Source organism: Dichomitus squalens (genome assembly GCF_000275845.1).
Source record: "Dichomitus squalens LYAD-421 SS1 unplaced genomic scaffold DICSQscaffold_46, whole genome shotgun sequence".
Classification (NCBI taxonomy): domain Eukaryota; kingdom Fungi; phylum Basidiomycota; class Agaricomycetes; order Polyporales; family Polyporaceae; genus Dichomitus; species Dichomitus squalens.
In genome coordinates, this window is record NW_006766928.1 from 1 (window position 1) to 16,569 (window position 16,569).

A 16,569-nucleotide genomic window follows, 5' to 3' on the forward strand; every position below is an offset into this window, starting at 1 on the left:
AGAAGGGTTGTTGGTTGTAAGAGGCTTGTTAGAGCGATGAGAGGAGATGTTCGAGTGAACTGAACTGTAGATTGGGGGTACAGAGGTCCCCTATATATACTACTGTACATCTGTGGCTACGTAGTACTATACAGTACATTCCCAGGATGCACAGTCGCACAGAGAAGCAGTGCGTACACAGCGAAGCTGTGTGTGTACCACATGAGTAGTACAGCCTCGGTTATTGCAGTAACCGGCTGTGCCGTTCCATATCTTGTGACGGCTGTGTTAGGCAAGCTGTGTAAACCAGCGCCTGTTCAACAGCGTTCGTGGGGACTGCAGAGACAACTTCAACAAGCAGTTTTACCGTCACAGAAAGAGAATATCTACCGTCTGTCATGTCTAGGGGCCAGGGCAGTGGTGTGGGTTCGCGTTCTCGCTGGGCATTGCAGCTGGACAGCGCCGGCATTGCGCGCGTCCGAGTCAGAACAAACGTAGGCTTAGCCTTGACCCGATATGGGCCGTGGAAACAACCCTTTCCTGGGCAAGACGTAACGAAGCTTCCAGCGCCTTGCGAAAGGACCGTGTGCATGTGTATGTTCATGCCTCTACTTCCAGCTCTCATTTCACGTCACGGTGCTCTCTAACCCGTGACAACGCTGTTGCCAATTCTAGTGAGGATGAAATGGTGAGAGTATAGGGGTGATTGCTAAGGAGTACTCATGTTGAAGCCATTACAGTCAGCTAGGCGAAGCGACAAGACAGGCACCGCAACTGGTGAGTGGTATGCGTGTGTGACATACCACGGATTGGACTACAGGGCAAGCCGGCTCGGTTCAGCTCGAAGTTCATCATCTCGATCATCCTGCGGCACCCTGCCCTCGTCCTCAGAGGGAGACACAGGCGCCTGGGACCGCTTGCTGTCGATTGCAAAATTCAAGGGCGAGATTATTCTGGAGCACTATCGACAGTCTCAGATGGACTTTGTACTAGAACTTGAAGACAGTGGTCGACTTGTGTTCGGAGACAGCGCGCCTAGTGGCTTGTGCCCGCGCGTCGCGTCTTGAATCGCACCACGTGGTCGCGCTTGATCCGCCACCAGCCCTGTCTCGACTCTCGCCGGTCTTGCCGTTGCCTTTGTTCGCCATCTTGGGAGAAGCGACGACCGAACGACCGCTGCGTTTTGGGAGAATCTTCCGTCTGCTGCCAGAGACTCCTCTTTTTGACCACCGCCATGACAGCCACGGCTCCAAACTCAACGCCCGTGCTTTCTAAGTCTGTGCCGCCCAGGAGCTTAACCCCTGACGCAGAGGCACTCGGATCGTGCAGTTCGCTCCCATTCGATGCCGGTGAAGGGTCCTCCGACACTGGCATCACTCCCTCTTCGACCACGGGTGTCTCGTCTGCTTCTACAACCGCCAAAACGTCCTCGTCAGTACCTGACACCGAATATCCAAAGCTGCCATTGCACGAGTTTGTATGGGGGGTCAGTCGTAGCCTCTGCCTGCTCCCATCTCTGACACAACTGACGAAGCAACGCAGGAGAAACTAGTACGGAATACTCTCCCACAGGCTGCTATACCTCCCTGGCTCGATCCCCTCCACGTAGATGTGGACGACCCCAAGAAGCTTCCTCTGTGCTGGTACGGAGTAGAATTCCTGCCCGGCCTTGTCTTCAAGTACGCAGAACGTGTCGGTCTCGCCGCCTATCTCAAGTTTACCTGCGCCCACATGAAGGAGGGGGACCTGGACCCATTCGAGACGTGGATCAGATTCACCGACTGGTTTGAGAAGAAATCGGGTCTGAAAGTAGATCTGATCGATGTGTGGGGACATGAGATCCCAATCATGACCGTGTTCTCGAACCACGAGATCCCTCGCATTACGGATCAGATGTGGCGGAACGCCTGCGACCTGCTGGACGACATGGAGTTTCCAGACGAGTTCCAACTCGAGTGGTACTTGGATCGCAGATTGGCGGTGAGTGTTTCTGCTATGTGACCCAATGGCACGCTTTAACGTCTACTATCAGTACTAGATGTTCTCCTGACCTCCCTTGTGCCATAGACGCCACACGGTGACATTTCTATCCCTCGTAACCTCCTTTGTCCTTCATAGTTTCGCTTCCGAGGATGTATATGCACCTAGTTGTCCATGTAGTAGATCAAGACCGCCATACGAATTGTGGGCCAATTTATACCTTAGTTCACCTCCATGAATCACGAAGCCCTGGCGTCTGCGTGAATGTCTCGTCTCGAAATTGGGTCTGCCGTGCGTCATGGTCGCAGTGCGCATCGAACGCGACAACTCTCCTTGACGCGGCGCCCTGCTGACCACGCCCCGCCTCGCCCCAAGTCGGATGCGTCCGTGTATATATCGACATAACGTGACAAGGGAACGGCTTCGAGGTTGAAACCGCCATTGTAGTCTCGACATGGTCCTCATAGCGGTACCGCACATTGACGACGACTACTGTACAGGATCTTACAGACATTCACTGTAGTACTACCACGGTGTAGACATATTGCACATGCTGGTGTTCCGAAAGTAGCCTTCGTGCGAAGTTCTCGACTAGCACGTAGCATGCCGAGTCGACAGTCATGATCTCGCCCTCTCCTTACCCTTCTCGCTGACATCCTCCTTGTGTCCCACGGTACGACTTTCACGGGACCCGATGTTCTACGGAAGGATGGAATGAGGTGATTAGGGCGGTTCCACCACTGCATCAATGTCGACGACACTTACCAGGTGGCGGTCCTTCGCCTGCTGAAGATTTTTATCTCGTAGAACGCCTGCCAGCTGTTCAGCTGCTGATGGACGTGCCACAGAACGTCTGGGAAGCAGGATGCCAGGCGTGGTCGATGTCTGGCGAGATTTCTCCTGATTTGCTGACTTGAGATCCTGAACATATCCCAACATCTCGCGGAGCTGTGTGGAAGGCAGGCCTATGTTCTGGAAGGCCTCCTTAAACATTCTATTGCCCTGCGAATCCTGGGGCGTGCTGAGACAAAGCATCAGTATCTGGTCGCTGGTGGTCATGGTGGCCCAGTCGTGGGGCAACCTCTTCCCGTTAGGGAGTTCCTTAGGATACAGGGGCCCGACGGGAGGCGGCCACCTCCTCCTCATGCCTCCCAGGCGAGCGCCGCTGTCTCTAGCGCGCACAGACGAAGAGTCAGGAGCCCCAACATCAGATGTAGAGGCCGGAACGATGGGGGCGAGCGACGTCGATCCGCTCGAAGGCGCCGCCAACTGTACGTCTTCACGCCGGATGCCGGCGCCCAACCGCTTTCGCTGTAGATAAGCGGCACTGGGACTAGACATCAACTCCGTGTTCTCCTGCGAGAGGTTGGGTAACGAGAGTGAGCGATGAACGTGGGCCGTAGGAGTTACCGCGCCATCCGCTTCGGGTTCTCGCGATCCATCACCGTCATCCGGCTCTAGTGACCGCTCTCCGGCGGCGCCATAGGGTTCATCGGGTGGGGGGTCATCGATGTCGAGCTGGGACGTCTGGACCTTGCGAAGCCTGGGAGACATAAGCGCATTCCATAGCAACTGAACCATGGTGTCATCGATGGTCCCACAGGGAGGCGCTAGCACACTACTTACCGGGGCCAAAGTCTTGGAAGCAGTGCTCGGAGTCGAAGGCGTCTTGTCGGTGGGTTCCTCTACGTCTTCATCAAGACGCCTGAACTCCTCCACATCCTCCTCTTCCTGTAGTACTTGTACTGTATTGCGGGCCAAGACCTGTACCAGCGGGGTTAGTATGACGACCACCTCTACGTTGTGATCGAGCATGGACAGCACTCGCCTCAGCTTTGGTCGGCAGGGTCCAACCCTCAGCATGTCCATCGTTTTCCAGCTCGCTATCACCAAATGAGTTGAACCAAGACCTCTGCATCTGTATTTCGCCTGTGTACGCCTCCATGGGTGCTGTCAAGGATTGGAGGAAAGCGAGAAACCAGGGATTCAACGCCCGCTTTCCAGGGAGCTGCATAACATGTCTCACAACATGCTTGGTTTTCACCTGAGACAGATTCGAATCAGTCTGCCGTTTGCGCTTGGCTCCAGCTTGAGCATTCTCATCCATGGTCGACGCGTCGGGAACAGGGACACGGTCTTCTTCCGAAACACGGTAGAAAGTGCGTCCCTCTTAAAATTAGGGTCAGTTTTGATCAAGCACAGTTCAAGTGTGGGAGGAATCGACATACTCTGGCGCCTCGTCTTGTGTGGGGGCGATCGATCGATGGGTCTGATCTGGAGGAGAGTGTCGGCGGACTCCGCGCCATTGCGCCAATCGGGAAAGAATTCTTCGCGTTCGTAATGGTAGATACTATACCATGGACCACACATCATGAGGATATTGATGACGTTCTGATCCGGATGATCACGAAAGCCCAGCCTAGCTTGGTTCCTTCTCTGCCGCCCCGTCCGGAAGAAGATGGTGGAGGCCGACTTCCGTCCTTCCACCGTGTCGGGGAGAGCCATGCCGATAGGTTTCACTTCTCCGATGAGAATGAGCTGATGTTGCCTATCAACTAGAGCAGGAACGGTGAAGATTAGAGCGTAGTCAGGAAGACAATATTCGACGACCTTGTTCTTGGGAGGTATTCGATGGATGAAAGGGTGTTGCGCCCCGCAGCTGAAGGCAGATCCTGCGATATTGAACGTTGCGCACCAGGTGCCGAGGATGTACTGCCACGGTCGGTACGAATAGAATTCCCACGTACATCGCTTCGGATCGTGTGCGTACTCGAACATGAGGTTCAGAGATTCAAAGAAGGTCGACTTCTTGATGACGATAACTTCCTCATCGTTCTGAAAAAGACTGAGCGTGACATTCTGTTTAGTACATCCACAGAAGAGCTCACCAAGACATTCTCCCAAATTGTACTTGGAGGCTGGGCGGCCGACATCGCGTTCATCTACGACCTGTAGAGCACCTGTGAATGAAGGTTGTTACTACAAGTGAAGATTTCGAGATACTCACCACGGCTGCAAACTTGTCGTTGGAAAGGAGAGTGGGTAGGTGGTGAAGTCGATTCGGCGGTGACGAAGTGGTCAGAGCTTCGAGTGCGGGATTGAAGGGATTCTTTAAGTACAAACCAACTTCATATTCTTATCGATCCCCATCGGTCGTGGATCACGGAGCTGATCGCTTTGTTCTCTCGGACTGGCAAGGCATGCGTTAATGACTGACGTATGTATATTAGTGAACAATGGATTGAGTGACCATGGTAGCTTCCATTCTGCATAAACCATGCCGCAACATGTTGGTCGGACAATGATGGAAGGAGACGAAACCTGAAGCGAAGAGTGCTGATCAGAAGCTAGCCTTATCAGATGAGGTGGCACTGTGTCAGGTGTATGACTTGTCCGCTGATGCTTGGGGCTCGCCTTTGTTCGTTCCGCAAGGATCAGACATGGACGACCGCGCGCATTGTCGGCCATTTCGTTCACTTCATTGTTTCGAGCGCTTTCTTTGGTCACGTGCATGTGGGAATGTCTGCCCAGTTGGCCTTTTGATGAAGTCGCGTCTCGCGGTGGCGTTCGACCTCATCGTTCTTCTACACCTCCAACATCACAAGTATGGCTTCCGTCGCGCCGTCGCAACAAGCAACTGCTTCTCCCTCGACCCCCACTGCTGCTCCTAATGAGACGGCTTCCGAGATCTCTACCGAGATCGCTTATTCGAACCCAACCAATTCAACGCGTACACTCGTACCCGACGGAAAGGCATCACCAGAAGTCTCCAAGCGTCCCAAGCTGCCATTGCACAAATTTATATGGGGGGTCAGTTCTTTGCCCCGCTCGCTAACATCTCCGACAACTGACAAAGCAACGCAGGAGAAAATCATACGGAATACTCTCCCACAGGCTGCTATACCTCCCTGGCTCGATCCCCTCCACGTAGATGTGGACGACCCCAAGAAGCTTCCTCTGTGCTGGTACGGGGTTGAATTTCTGTCCGATCTAGTCTTCGACTACGCAGAACGCATCGGTCTCGCCGCCTATCTCAAATTCACCCTCGGCCACATGAAGGAGGGGGACCTGGACCCATTCGAGACGTGGATCAGATTCACCGACTGGTTCGAGAACAAGTCGGGACTAAAACTAGATCTGATCAAGGTGTGGGGACATGACGTCCCTATTATGACCGTGTTCTCGAACCACGAGATCCCTCGTATTACGGATCAGATGTGGCGGGACGCCTGCGACTTGCTAGACGATATGGAGTTTCCTGACGAGTTCCAACTCGAGTGGTACTTGGATCGCAGACTGGCAGTGAGTGTTTTTGCTATGTGACCCAATGGCACGCCTTGACATCTGCTATCAGTACTAGAATTTCTCCTAGATCCGCTCGCATCGTCCATGATACGTAATCCGTGACGGACATCCATGTGCCACACCTACTGTGCCGCTATGAGCGGATGAGATTTGTGTGCATTATCATGCCTCCTCGTACGTTGTGTTGTACAATAATAACCACTACCATCTTGGGGTCGGTTCCCCTCTATCGTTTTGCTATGTCCAACATGCTATCCTGTTATCCTTCAAGCCGTATCAGTTTGTGTATCGTGACCACCGCCCATAGGAAGTAATTCACACTCGTCTCCTGCCAAATGACTAACAGAGGCGTCGTAATCCTATCATCCACAACTCATCTCAATGCCCGTCCTTTTCGAGTCTGTGCCGCCCGATAGTAGGAGCTCAACCCAGCCGTAGAGGCAGAGGTACTCGCACCGTGCAGCTCCTCCGCCACTGACGCCGGTGAAGCCTCCTCCAACAGTAGCATCATTCTGTCCTCACACAGAGGCGAATCGTCCGCGACGTCCACAGCCGTTCAACCGCCCTCGGCAGTTCCTGGCACTGAAGAACCTAAATAGCCATGCGAAAGTTTGTACTATGGGGGGTCAGTCCTTGCCTCCGCTCGCTCACGTTTCCGACACAACTGACAAGGCAATGCAGAACAAGCTCGGGCGGAAGACCCTCCCACAAGCGTCTATACCTCCTTGGCTCGACCCCCTCTCCGTAGATGTGGACGACCCGAAGAAGCTTCCTCTGTGCAGGTATGGGGTAACCTTTTGCACCGACTTAGTCTTCAAATTCGTGGAGTGCATCGGTGTCGCGGCCTACCTCAAGGTCGAGTTTGGTCACTCGAAACCCGGCGACTTGCATGTATATGAAATGTAGATCAACCTCACCGACTGGTTCGAGCAGAAATCGGGTCTGAAACTGGATCTGATACAGGTGTGGGGTCATGACGTCCCCAATCTCACCATGTTCTCCAATCACGATATCCCTCGCATTATGGAGAAGATGTGGCGCGACGCCTACAACTTGCTGAGTGGTATGGGATTTCCTTGGGAGTATCAGCTGAAGTGGTACTTCGACCGCAGGCTGTCGGTAAGTGCTTCTGTTCTACAACGCAATTTGGCGTCCTAACGTCTGCTACCAGTACTAGATCCCCTCCATGGTCGGTTGTGCGTTGTTGTCCTTTCTTCTTCCCTCCTCTGTACCATTATTAGTTGACGGCTGCTCTAACACGCCAATTCGCTTCTCGTTTTGTACACTCATCAATACTATTGACTTGACACCTGCTCTTTTCCGTGGTTTCCATTTCCATCTATGTAGATTGCTTTCATCAAGTTTTGCGATATTATAACTGTCGTTGCGGCGGGTTGTGTTGCTGTACTCTACATGTTTTGCCAACGTTCAGGAAGCTGTACTATCGTACAACACATAACGCTATCAGTAGTAGACCGTCTAACTGTTCTTATACCGCGCTGTCCTCAAAAATGAGCTAGTTTCGCTTGTCAACTAAAGCACGATTCGTGGAGCAGACCAGAGCATAGTCAGGAAAACGATATCCGAATACATCTCTCTTGGCAGTTGGTGACATACAAAGATGACAGGGGCTGGCCGTGTGGTATCAGTAGCGCACTGGCGTGCGAAGACGAGAGATCACTCTAGTACTGGCATCGGATTTCAGGGCACAATATTGGGTCAAGGAGCAGAAGCACTCACCGCCAGCCTGCGATCCAAGTACCACTCGAGTTGGAACTCGTCAGGAAACTCCATGTCGTCCAGCAAGTCGCAAGCGTCCCGCCACATCTGATCCGTAATACGAGGGATCTCGTGGTTCGAGAACACGGTCATAATAGGGACGTCATGTCCCCACACCTTGATCAGATCTAGTTTTAGTCCCGACTTGTTCTCGAACCAGTCGGTGAATCTGATCCACGTTTCGAATATGTCCAAGTTCCCGGCCTTCATGTGGCCGAGGGTAAACTTGAGATAGGCCGCGAGACCGACACGCTCTGCAAACTTGAAGAATAGATCGGACAGGAATTCTACTCCGTACCAGCACAGAGGAAGCTTCTTGGGGTCGTCCACATCTACGTGGAGGGGGTCGAGCCAAGGAGGTATGGTAGCTTGTGGGAGAGTCTTCCGCACGAGCTTGTCCTACGCTGCTCTGTCAGATCATGTATGTGTCGGGAATGTGACGGGGCTGAGGCAAGGACTTACTCCCCATACAAATTTGCGTAATGTTAGCTTGGGACGTTCGGAATTTTCGAGGGATGCCCTTCCGTCGGGTCCGAGTGCAGACGTCGAGGCCACCGTAGTCGAAGAAGTCATGAAGCCGGTAGCATTCGACGGAGCCGACTCATTAGAATCAGCACTGGCAGTTGAGGGAGGAACAGAATGCGGTCGCAAATTCGCAGTGGGTTCCATGTACTATTAGGTGAAAGGCCGCCAAGGACTCGAATGAGGAAGAAAGGGCCACTGCGACTTCTTGAAGCTGCCAGGCCGACCACTCTTCCAGGCACGTGACCATTATCAGGCGCCCGGAGTAATAGACTGCTAAGTACAAATCCGGGCTAACGATATTCTACTGCTGTCGACATTGCTCGTCCACATCTAAGCCATGTGTATAACAAGAACAACAAGGACCGGACGGTAGGAATGGTGCAAGCGTTGCCCGGGGTGAGCATGGTGACCTCTAGTTACTTACCTACGTCGAGTTGCTTCACTGTGGGAAAACATGTGCGGCGTCGTTCGAGCAGCCCACCGCAGCTCCTGAGTCGTTGCGATCCGATTTACCCCACACAGCGCCGACTTATACGAATCCGGGGGCACATAGTCGTCCTGCAATGTGACAGAGCACATCGGACGCCCTTGCTTCAAGGCACACGAATCAAGGAAGAAGGTCTGGGGCCCGTATGGTATCCCTATTTGATTACTCCCATTTCGTCACCAAATACAACCCGAAGTAAAGAAAGATAAGCATGGCCTAGCCGCCTCCCGTGCTCAATTGTTCTTATGGTGGTGGTGTTTGCCCGGTGCGGCTGTCGAAGTCGCCGTAACCGTCGCAGCGTCCGTGGTCGCTGCAACCGTAGAAGCAGCCCCATCAGTTGAGGTCGCGTTGCCGCCCGTGGCCGCAGAGCCAGTCACGAGCGTGAGCAGCTTGTTGAAGTCGGGCGTGCCGAGCCCGGTCACGGCGTCCCAGCCCTCAACCGCGGGGAAACCGTCCGTGCCGCAGCCGGGGTTGCTACCGGACGTGATGTCGTTGAGCGCCGCGGCGCCGGACGAGTAGAGGAGTGGGTTGAGGAAGCCGAGGGGCGACTTGCCCTGGTTGAGGAGCTCATCGTTGAGGAGCGCAACGACGGACGCGAACGTAGGGGACGACGCGGACGTGCCGGACACGCCCTGGCCCTGGCCGCCGATGTCGACGACAAAGTTGACGCCCTGCGCGGAGACGTCTGGGAATGCACGGCCCTGGGGGTTGAAGAGACCCTGGTTCGTGGTGCCGAGCGTCTTAAGGTAGCCCGCAACGGCGTCGGCTTGGTAGTCGGGCTGCGCGAAGATGTTAGAGAAGCCGCCGGAGGAGAAATCGGCGGCGGTTTCCTTGATGCCCTGGGTGCTGCCAACAGACGTCAGGCTAGAGCAGCGAGGACTATCAGCGAACACAGTGCAGAGAAACGAGGTCGTAGCATAGCTCACAAAGGACAACCAGACGGAAAGGTGGGCTCAAAGGCTTGACCGTCACAGGCGTCGCTGGCCTGAGGACCAGAGACACCACCATCGCCGGAGGCGAACAGGATGGAGGTACCGCGCGCACCGAGTTGGCCATAGGCGTTGCAAAGGTTGCTGTAATGCGCAGCCGAACATGAGCACATGAATACGGGCTAAGGAGCAGGCGATGCCCTTACACAGCAAGGTCCTGCTCTTGCACAAAGCCGAGCTCGTTGAAGCCGAACGAAGTGGTGAGAACCAAAGGAGGGTTGTCTTCCGCGAGGAGGGAATTGATGATGTCGAGGAAACCGGTCAGGTCGCCGTCCTGGTTCTGGTCACCAACGGAGATGAACGTCGTGGGGACGTTGGTAGCAACACCGACGGTGTATTGGATATCCAAGGTCTGAGAATGCTTGTTAGGTAGCGCAGAAAGTCGCTCAGGAGGTGTAACCTACAGCTTCCGTAGTGCCCGGGGAGCTCGTGTCGGCGTTGCCGCCGTCGACACTAACGGCGTCGAAAGTGCCGTCTGTAGCGTCAGGCCGGAGAACCGACAAGAATTCCTGAAAGCGAGATCAATACTGTTGCTATAGGATGAACACTAGTCGTCCTCACGGTGAGGTCATCCTGGTTTGGGATCTCGCCACCGAAGCCGCTGACTCCAAGGCTGTTGCCAGCGGCGGATGCGGGAGTGGTCGGGATGTTGTACAGCTGCTGCAAGCATGAGGGAGTGATCTGAGTGTCGCAGGAGGCATCCACGGCACGCTTCGAACGGCTCCTCTTCGAGGCGCGGGGAAGGTCGACAGCCTTGAAGATAGGGCCGTTCTTCTTAGCGGGTTCAATGAACCTACACCACCGTTTCAGAAGTTGGAAAGGCATCAAGACATCAGGCGGGCTCACTGAGTGGTTGGGTAAACGAACGCCAGGTGACCCTTAAGCGTTTCAGGGACCGAGTAGGTGAGCGTCCTAATGGCAGTCTTGTTCGACGCATCGTGCGTGTACTCGTTGAAGTCGGCGCTTAGGAGGGCATTCGCCTTGCTCACGGGCACGTTGATGCTGAGCCAGTCGCCCGCGGGCGAGATAGCCTGAGCCGTGATGTTGTTGTTGCTCAACCACGTCTTCACCTTCTGGACACTCTCCGCCGACGGAGCAACCAGAGCCTCGACCTGATCAATCATTGAATTGCTACCCACGAATAGACACGATCATGAATGTAAGAACGCACCTCCGCCTTGGTAAGGTGATGGCCGTAGTTCTCGCTGGCGGGGTTGCTAACGTCGTAGAGCGCCTTCTCAAGGCCAGTAGCGTTGTTCTGAACAAGAGCAATACGCAGGTTCAGAGACTGTTCCTGGCTAGCCTTTCCTAGGTATGAGAAACCACGCGGGACGTCCTGGACGGCGCGCACGACATGGCGACGCTCTTGGAGGGAGGGAGCGGCAAGGGCGAGAGAGAAAAGAGAGGAAAGAACGAGCAGACCGGCTGCAACCATTTCGAATTGGTTAGTGAACGAAAGTGGAGAAAGGGAGGGAATCACGGGTGACCTGGAGGGGAAAAGGTGCGTTGTTCGCCCGGAGGCCAAGGATATTTAACGGAAGCAGGATTGCATCCTCCAACCGTCGTCAGGTTGCATCACCATATGATCGAGCAAAGCCTTCTGCGCTGGGTGGTCCGCGAGGCCGGCTCGAGGCGTTTTGTTTCTTAGGCACCGGCCTTGGCGAATGTTCCGCCGCCCCGGCTGTGCATTTTAGGCTGCACACATGCTCGTCAATCTGGAGGCGGATAGGTTTGGCGCGCAATAGAGTATGCCTCTGCAAGAGCAGACATCCTCTCGAGCACCTACCTATCTCGTTGATACGAGGATCATAAATCGCTTGGTTTGATGGATTTGCAAGATGCCTCAGAGATGATGGTCTGTTTGGCTTGTAGGGCGGAGGCGCGTGGGAGCGATTCCGAGATGCCGGAAGAAACTGAAAGCGCCCGAGCGTGCACGACTGCGGAGGCACTTGGCATCTGTCGCTCGTCTGATGATCGTGATCTGCCAGCGGCCCATAAGTACGAATGTCGAGATTTGTGCTCGAGCAAATATTACCGTCGTCATGCTGCAGGCGAACCAATATGGTCATCTGTGGACCGTCAGAATCAGAGCGGATACAGCAGCAACTTCCACCCCGTAGATCGGCCCCGCGCTTTGACCGACGTTGGTGAAGGAAATAGCTCGTGTCACGAGAACTATCGCTGTGCTTCCGGCCCGTGTGTCATTACATGAAATGTCTCACCACAATTACTTGACTGCCCATACTGGTATTTGCAGTGAACTTGAGAAGTTTACGCGCAATGCCTGCGACGCTGCATGACTTCACTGTCGTTATTAGGAATGGTTGGAGGATCAGGGGTGTCAGCATCGCATTGTTCAGTTTGCTCTGCTCACTCACCTCAGCGTCGGGTCGCAAACGACCCCGACGACAACCCTTTTGAGTCGGTGGCACCGCATCGCGCCCCCCGGACGCAACCGCTGTTTCTCAACGGCACACAACCCCACGAAGGGGAGAGCGGGAGAAGGTCACCGTTGATTTCCAATCCAGTACTCAACAATGGGCTAAAATACAGCAAGTCGCTCTGACCAAAATCCGATCCGTCATAGATGTCGTCCGCTCCGCGATCCAAGAACTAAATACCAGAGCAAGCAACGGTTCCCTACCGTCTACTGCGCCGCCTGCTGCTCCTGCTGCTGCTCCTTCGCCCCCTGCTGCTTGGCCGCCTGAGCGCCCTTGTGGTGCTTCTTGCCCTTACCGGTCCCCGCGGCAGCGGTACCAGTAGCAGCGGCGCTGTCGGTCGCAGTGGCGTCGGAGCTGTCAGTCGCAGTTGCGGTCGCGCCCGCGGTGTCTGTGGAGCCCGCACCAGTGCTGTCGGTCGCGGTCGCGACAGAGGTGTCGGTCGCAGTCGCTACGGAGGAATCCGTCGCGGTCGCAACAGAGGTGTCAGTGGCGACGGAGGTGTCGGTCGACGCAGAGCCACTGTCGGTGGCTGTTGCGGTGCTGTTGCCCGACGCGCTGTTGTCCCCGGTATCGGTGCTGTTGTCAGAGCCCGATGCAGCGCTCCCGGTGACGAGCGTGAGGAGCTTGCTGAAGTCGGGCGTGCCGAGACCAGTAACGGCGTCCCAGCCCTCGACCGCAGGGAAGCCCTGGGTGCCGCAGCCGGGGTTGCTGCCGGACGTGATGTCGTTGAGCGCCGCGGCGCCCTGCGAGTAGAGGAGCGGGTTGAGGAAGCCGAGCGGGGCCTGGCCAGCGTTCAGGCGCGCGTCGTTGAGGAGCGCGACGACAGAGGCGAAGGTGGGGGAGGAGGCGGACGTGCCGTCGACGCCCTGGAACTGGCCGCCAACGTTGATCGCGAATTGCACGCCCTGGGTGGCGACGTCGGGGAACGCGCGGCCGGAGGCGTTGAAGAGGCCCTGGTTCGTGTTGCCGAGCGCCTTGAGGTAACCTGCTACGGCGTCGGCCTGGTAGGAGGGCTGCGCGAAGATGTTCGAGAAGCCACCGGAAGTGAAGGGCGCCGCGGTCTCGGGGCTGTTGCCCTGGGTGCTACCAACGGAGGTCAAGCTGGGCGGCGAATAGGATTGTAAGCATCTTGTCGGTATTGGTACCAGTTATTCAACTCACTAAGGGCAGCCAGAGGGGAAGGTGGGCGAGAACGCCTGGCCATCGCAGTCGTTATTGGCCTGGGGACCAGATACACCACCGTCGCCAGACGCGAAGAGGACAGACGTGCCACGGGCACCGAGCTGGGCGTAGGCATTGCACAGGGTCCTGTACAGAGCGTGGCAACCGTCAGCTTTGCGCACCGACTCGCCAACAAACTCAAACCCAAACTCGATCACTTACTGAGCGAGGTCCGGCGCCTGCTCCGCGAAGGGCGCCTCATCGAAGCCAAACGAGGTCGTGAGAACGAGCGGCGGGTTGTCCTGCTTAAGGAGGGTGTTGATGATGTCGAGGAAGCCGCCGAGGTCGCCATCCTGGTTCTGGTCGCCGACCGAGATGAAGGTGGTAGGGACGTTCGTCGCCACGCCGACGGTGTACTGAATGTCAAGGCTCTGCAGATTTGCAAAGAGAGCGCGTTTCGAGTTGCGAATGGCGAAACAATGATCAATAAGACACGTCAAGGATAGAAGTGATCTGCCATGTGCGACGTACCGCCTCGGTTGTACCCTGACCATCATCGCTACCACCATCGACATCCTGAACAGCGAACGTGCCGTTGGTGATGTCAGGACGAACTTGGGCAAGGAATTGCTGTGTGAGCGCGTGTATCAGTACCTTGAAAAGAGTGTGGTAACAAAATGCAAACTGTCACGAACCGTAAGATCATCAGGGTTCGCAACCTCGCCGCCGAAGCCACTAACTCCCAAGCTGTTGCCCGAGGCGGTCGCAGGCGTCGCGGGAATGTTGTAGATCGCCTGCAAGCATGCCGGCGTGATCACCTGAGCACACTCGGAGGGGATGTCCGCGCGCCGAGAGCGAGAGCGCTTGGAAACGGCAGCTGGGGGTTGAATGGCCTTCACCTGGACCTTGTTGTTCGCAGGGGGGATGAACTGCGTCGTCGGGTAGATGAACGCGACGTGGTCGTGGACGTCATCGGGGAGCGAGTACGCGAGCGTGCGGACCACGGTCGTGTTCGAGGCCTCGTGAACGTACGAGGTGAAGTTCGCGTTCAGGAGGGCGTTCGCTTGCTCAGCGGGGATCTGGATCTCCACCATATCCCCGGACGCGGACGTCGTCGTGGGCGTGATACCATTCTTACTGAGCCAAGTCTTGACGGCGTTCGAGCTCTCCGCAGAAGGAGCAACGAGCTGCTCGACCTGTCGGCGCGAGGCATACCGTTAGCGTGAGAATGGGCGCTCAATTCAATCATGATCGAAGAACATACCTCTGCCTTGGAGAGATGGTTGCCGTAGTTCTCGGACGTCGGGTCACTGACGTCCAGGAGGGATTGGTGAAGACCGGAGACATTTGACTGGGGCAGAGCAATCGTTAACCGGAGCATGCCAGGCGGGAGGAGCGGGAAGCCGTTGCCCTTGTTGAAGCCGAAGGGAACAGCCTCACGCTTGTCGCGGACGACAAAACGAGAGTGCGTCGCACTGGGCCGGCCCAGCGCGAGCGTAATGAGGGCAGAAAGAGCGAGCAGACCTGCTGCAACCATTTTGATGAAGAGTACTAGGAAGGTGAACTGGAAAACGAAAGAAAACGGTGACCTTGGGAGAACAGGTGAGGTGCTAATGCGTCGAGAGCCCCATTTTAAAGGCACCTCGAGGGCGCTCGAAGAACTGATGTACTCGCCGGACCCTCGATCCCCTGTAGCGAGCACGGGTTTGCGGTGCAGCCTCGTCGTCAAGCCCTCAAAATTAGAGTCGTCAGTCATCCCGGTAGATGATCAAGCGAAGGCGTACCGTGGGCTATTTTTAGACCCCAGTCGACAGCGCACCATGCAAATCCTGCGGTTTACGACACTGCCGCTCCACAACATCAGTTGCCTTGCTTTGCGACGGCGATGAGAGGCGAGACGAAGCGGCGGCCGAGTTCCCCAGCTTGCCGCATTGACCGTGATGTACTGCGCTGAAGTCAGCTAGAGATGGCGACTTGGAGGCCGCACAGAATGGAGTACAGATCATGCCACGCCGTAGCTGGTCGGTGCCGGTATGCAGCTTCTCAGGGTTACCATCGTGGACGGACAGGCACTTACATTCATAGCCCAGAGCCGTGCACAGATGACAGATGGAAGCAGTGATATCAGGATACCCGCCTTGTTGAAATGAATGGTTCTACCACCAGTCTGTGAGGCATATGCGCATGAGTGGCACCGCATGTGAACGGAAATGTAATACCCAGGTTCGCATCCCCGTCTATGTATATCTGGGTTGGATACTCTGCTGTTCAAGTTCCCGCCTTTGCGCAGTATGAAACGCTGCAGGATCGAACGACAGACTTACGGTGCATGCTCCCATCCTCGTCCACAGCTAACGTGTTGTCCACATGTTGTGTACTTCAGAGAACTGACAAATGACCACTCGGATGCGATAGACATGCCCGTGAGGTATGGATTATGAGGCGATAGGTTCTGCGTCAGGGCCATAACTTCAAGGTGAACTTGAAGGCATGGAAAGCCGACTGAGGTTCAGTTATATCCATACTCTTTTTTGGCCCCCTTCAAGAAAGGGCTTATAGCTCAGTGGTAGAGCATACGATTGCAGATCGTGTGGTCCCGTGTTCGAACCACGGTGGGCCCTCACTTTTGACTCAAAGGCTGTCCAAGGGAGAAGTGTCCTCGATATGACACTTTTTTTTATCGAGTGGTGCCGCCTGAGGATGCAGCTGACATTGGTTGACCGAGAGGAGTAGGGTGAGACACCCTATGGCTATACTGTCTGCGAAATGAGTTCTCAGATTCCTGAAGCATAATTTAGCTGCAGCGCGCTCGCTTGCCCGGATCTTGGGGGATGGTAGGGTTAGGGGCGCAGGCACATACACTGAAGCAGGCGTCTAAAGGTACTTTGTAGATCGTCGTTCAAGGCCATCACCACGACTCCTC

The 16,569-nt window shown here is 55.4% G+C and overlaps 5 protein-coding genes and 1 non-coding gene across 6 annotated transcripts; 2 read left to right on the top strand and 4 right to left on the bottom strand.

Annotated features, from left to right (window-relative positions):
- The first annotated feature begins 1,149 nt into the window (after positions 1 to 1,149).
- Positions 1,150 to 2,190, top strand: DICSQDRAFT_139860 (uncharacterized protein). The gene is made up of 3 exons (XM_007369229.1): positions 1,150 to 1,465; positions 1,522 to 1,959; positions 2,012 to 2,190. The coding sequence occupies exons 1-3, from the start codon at positions 1,214 to 1,216 to the stop codon at positions 2,015 to 2,017; spliced, it is 696 nt and encodes a 231-aa protein (XP_007369291.1). The 5' UTR covers positions 1,150 to 1,213; the 3' UTR covers positions 2,018 to 2,190.
- Positions 2,191 to 2,577: 387 nt separating this feature from the next.
- DICSQDRAFT_149428 (uncharacterized protein) lies at positions 2,578 to 3,904 on the bottom strand (the record flags this gene model as incomplete). Its single annotated transcript, XM_007369230.1, has 4 exons — positions 2,578 to 2,658; positions 2,725 to 3,531; positions 3,586 to 3,723; positions 3,788 to 3,904. The coding sequence occupies 4 exons, from the start codon at positions 3,902 to 3,904 to the stop codon at positions 2,578 to 2,580; spliced, it is 1,143 nt and encodes a 380-aa protein (XP_007369292.1).
- A 3,839-nt stretch (positions 3,905 to 7,743) lies between these two features.
- DICSQDRAFT_173412 (uncharacterized protein) lies at positions 7,744 to 8,616 on the bottom strand (the record flags this gene model as incomplete). The annotated part of the gene is made up of 5 exons (XM_007369231.1): positions 7,744 to 7,797; positions 7,882 to 7,895; positions 7,922 to 7,946; positions 8,005 to 8,442; positions 8,506 to 8,616. The coding sequence occupies 5 exons, from the start codon at positions 8,614 to 8,616 to the stop codon at positions 7,744 to 7,746; spliced, it is 642 nt and encodes a 213-aa protein (XP_007369293.1).
- A 672-nt stretch (positions 8,617 to 9,288) lies between these two features.
- DICSQDRAFT_182861 (family S53 protease) lies at positions 9,289 to 11,479 on the bottom strand (the record flags this gene model as incomplete). The annotated part of the gene is made up of 7 exons (XM_007369232.1): positions 9,289 to 9,919; positions 9,982 to 10,128; positions 10,191 to 10,396; positions 10,449 to 10,553; positions 10,606 to 10,837; positions 10,891 to 11,156; positions 11,216 to 11,479. 7 exons carry the CDS (start codon positions 11,477 to 11,479, stop codon positions 9,289 to 9,291), a joined length of 1,851 nt encoding a protein of 616 aa, XP_007369294.1.
- A 1,063-nt stretch (positions 11,480 to 12,542) lies between these two features.
- DICSQDRAFT_139862 (subtilisin-like protein) lies at positions 12,543 to 15,330 on the bottom strand. The gene is made up of 6 exons (XM_007369233.1): positions 14,911 to 15,330; positions 14,342 to 14,842; positions 14,178 to 14,276; positions 13,869 to 14,077; positions 13,647 to 13,793; positions 12,543 to 13,586 (listed from the first exon to the last, which is right to left on the bottom strand). The coding sequence occupies exons 1-6, from the start codon at positions 15,181 to 15,183 to the stop codon at positions 12,692 to 12,694; spliced, it is 2,124 nt and encodes a 707-aa protein (XP_007369295.1). The 5' UTR covers positions 15,184 to 15,330; the 3' UTR covers positions 12,543 to 12,691.
- An 865-nt stretch (positions 15,331 to 16,195) lies between these two features.
- On the top strand, positions 16,196 to 16,267 carry DICSQDRAFT_t157. The gene has a single exon. It is a non-coding gene; the product is annotated as a tRNA-Cys (tRNA).
- The last annotated feature ends 302 nt before the right edge of the window (positions 16,268 to 16,569 follow it).

Coding starts and splice junctions, on each gene's coding strand:
- DICSQDRAFT_139860 (XM_007369229.1), top strand. CDS start 1,214: ATGACAGCCACGGCTCCAAACTCAACGCCCGTGCTTTCTAAGTCTGTG. Junction 1,466..1,521: donor TGCACGAGTTTGTATGGGGG/GTCAGTCGTAGC, acceptor GAAGCAACGCAG/GAGAAACTAGTACGGAATAC.
- DICSQDRAFT_139862 (XM_007369233.1), bottom strand. CDS start 15,183: ATGGTTGCAGCAGGTCTGCTCGCTCTTTCTGCCCTCATTACGCTCGCG. Junction 14,843..14,910: donor ACCATCTCTCCAAGGCAGAG/GTATGTTCTTCG, acceptor TCGCGCCGACAG/GTCGAGCAGCTCGTTGCTCC. Junction 14,078..14,177: donor GTCAGGGTACAACCGAGGCG/GTACGTCGCACA, acceptor GCAAATCTGCAG/AGCCTTGACATTCAGTACAC.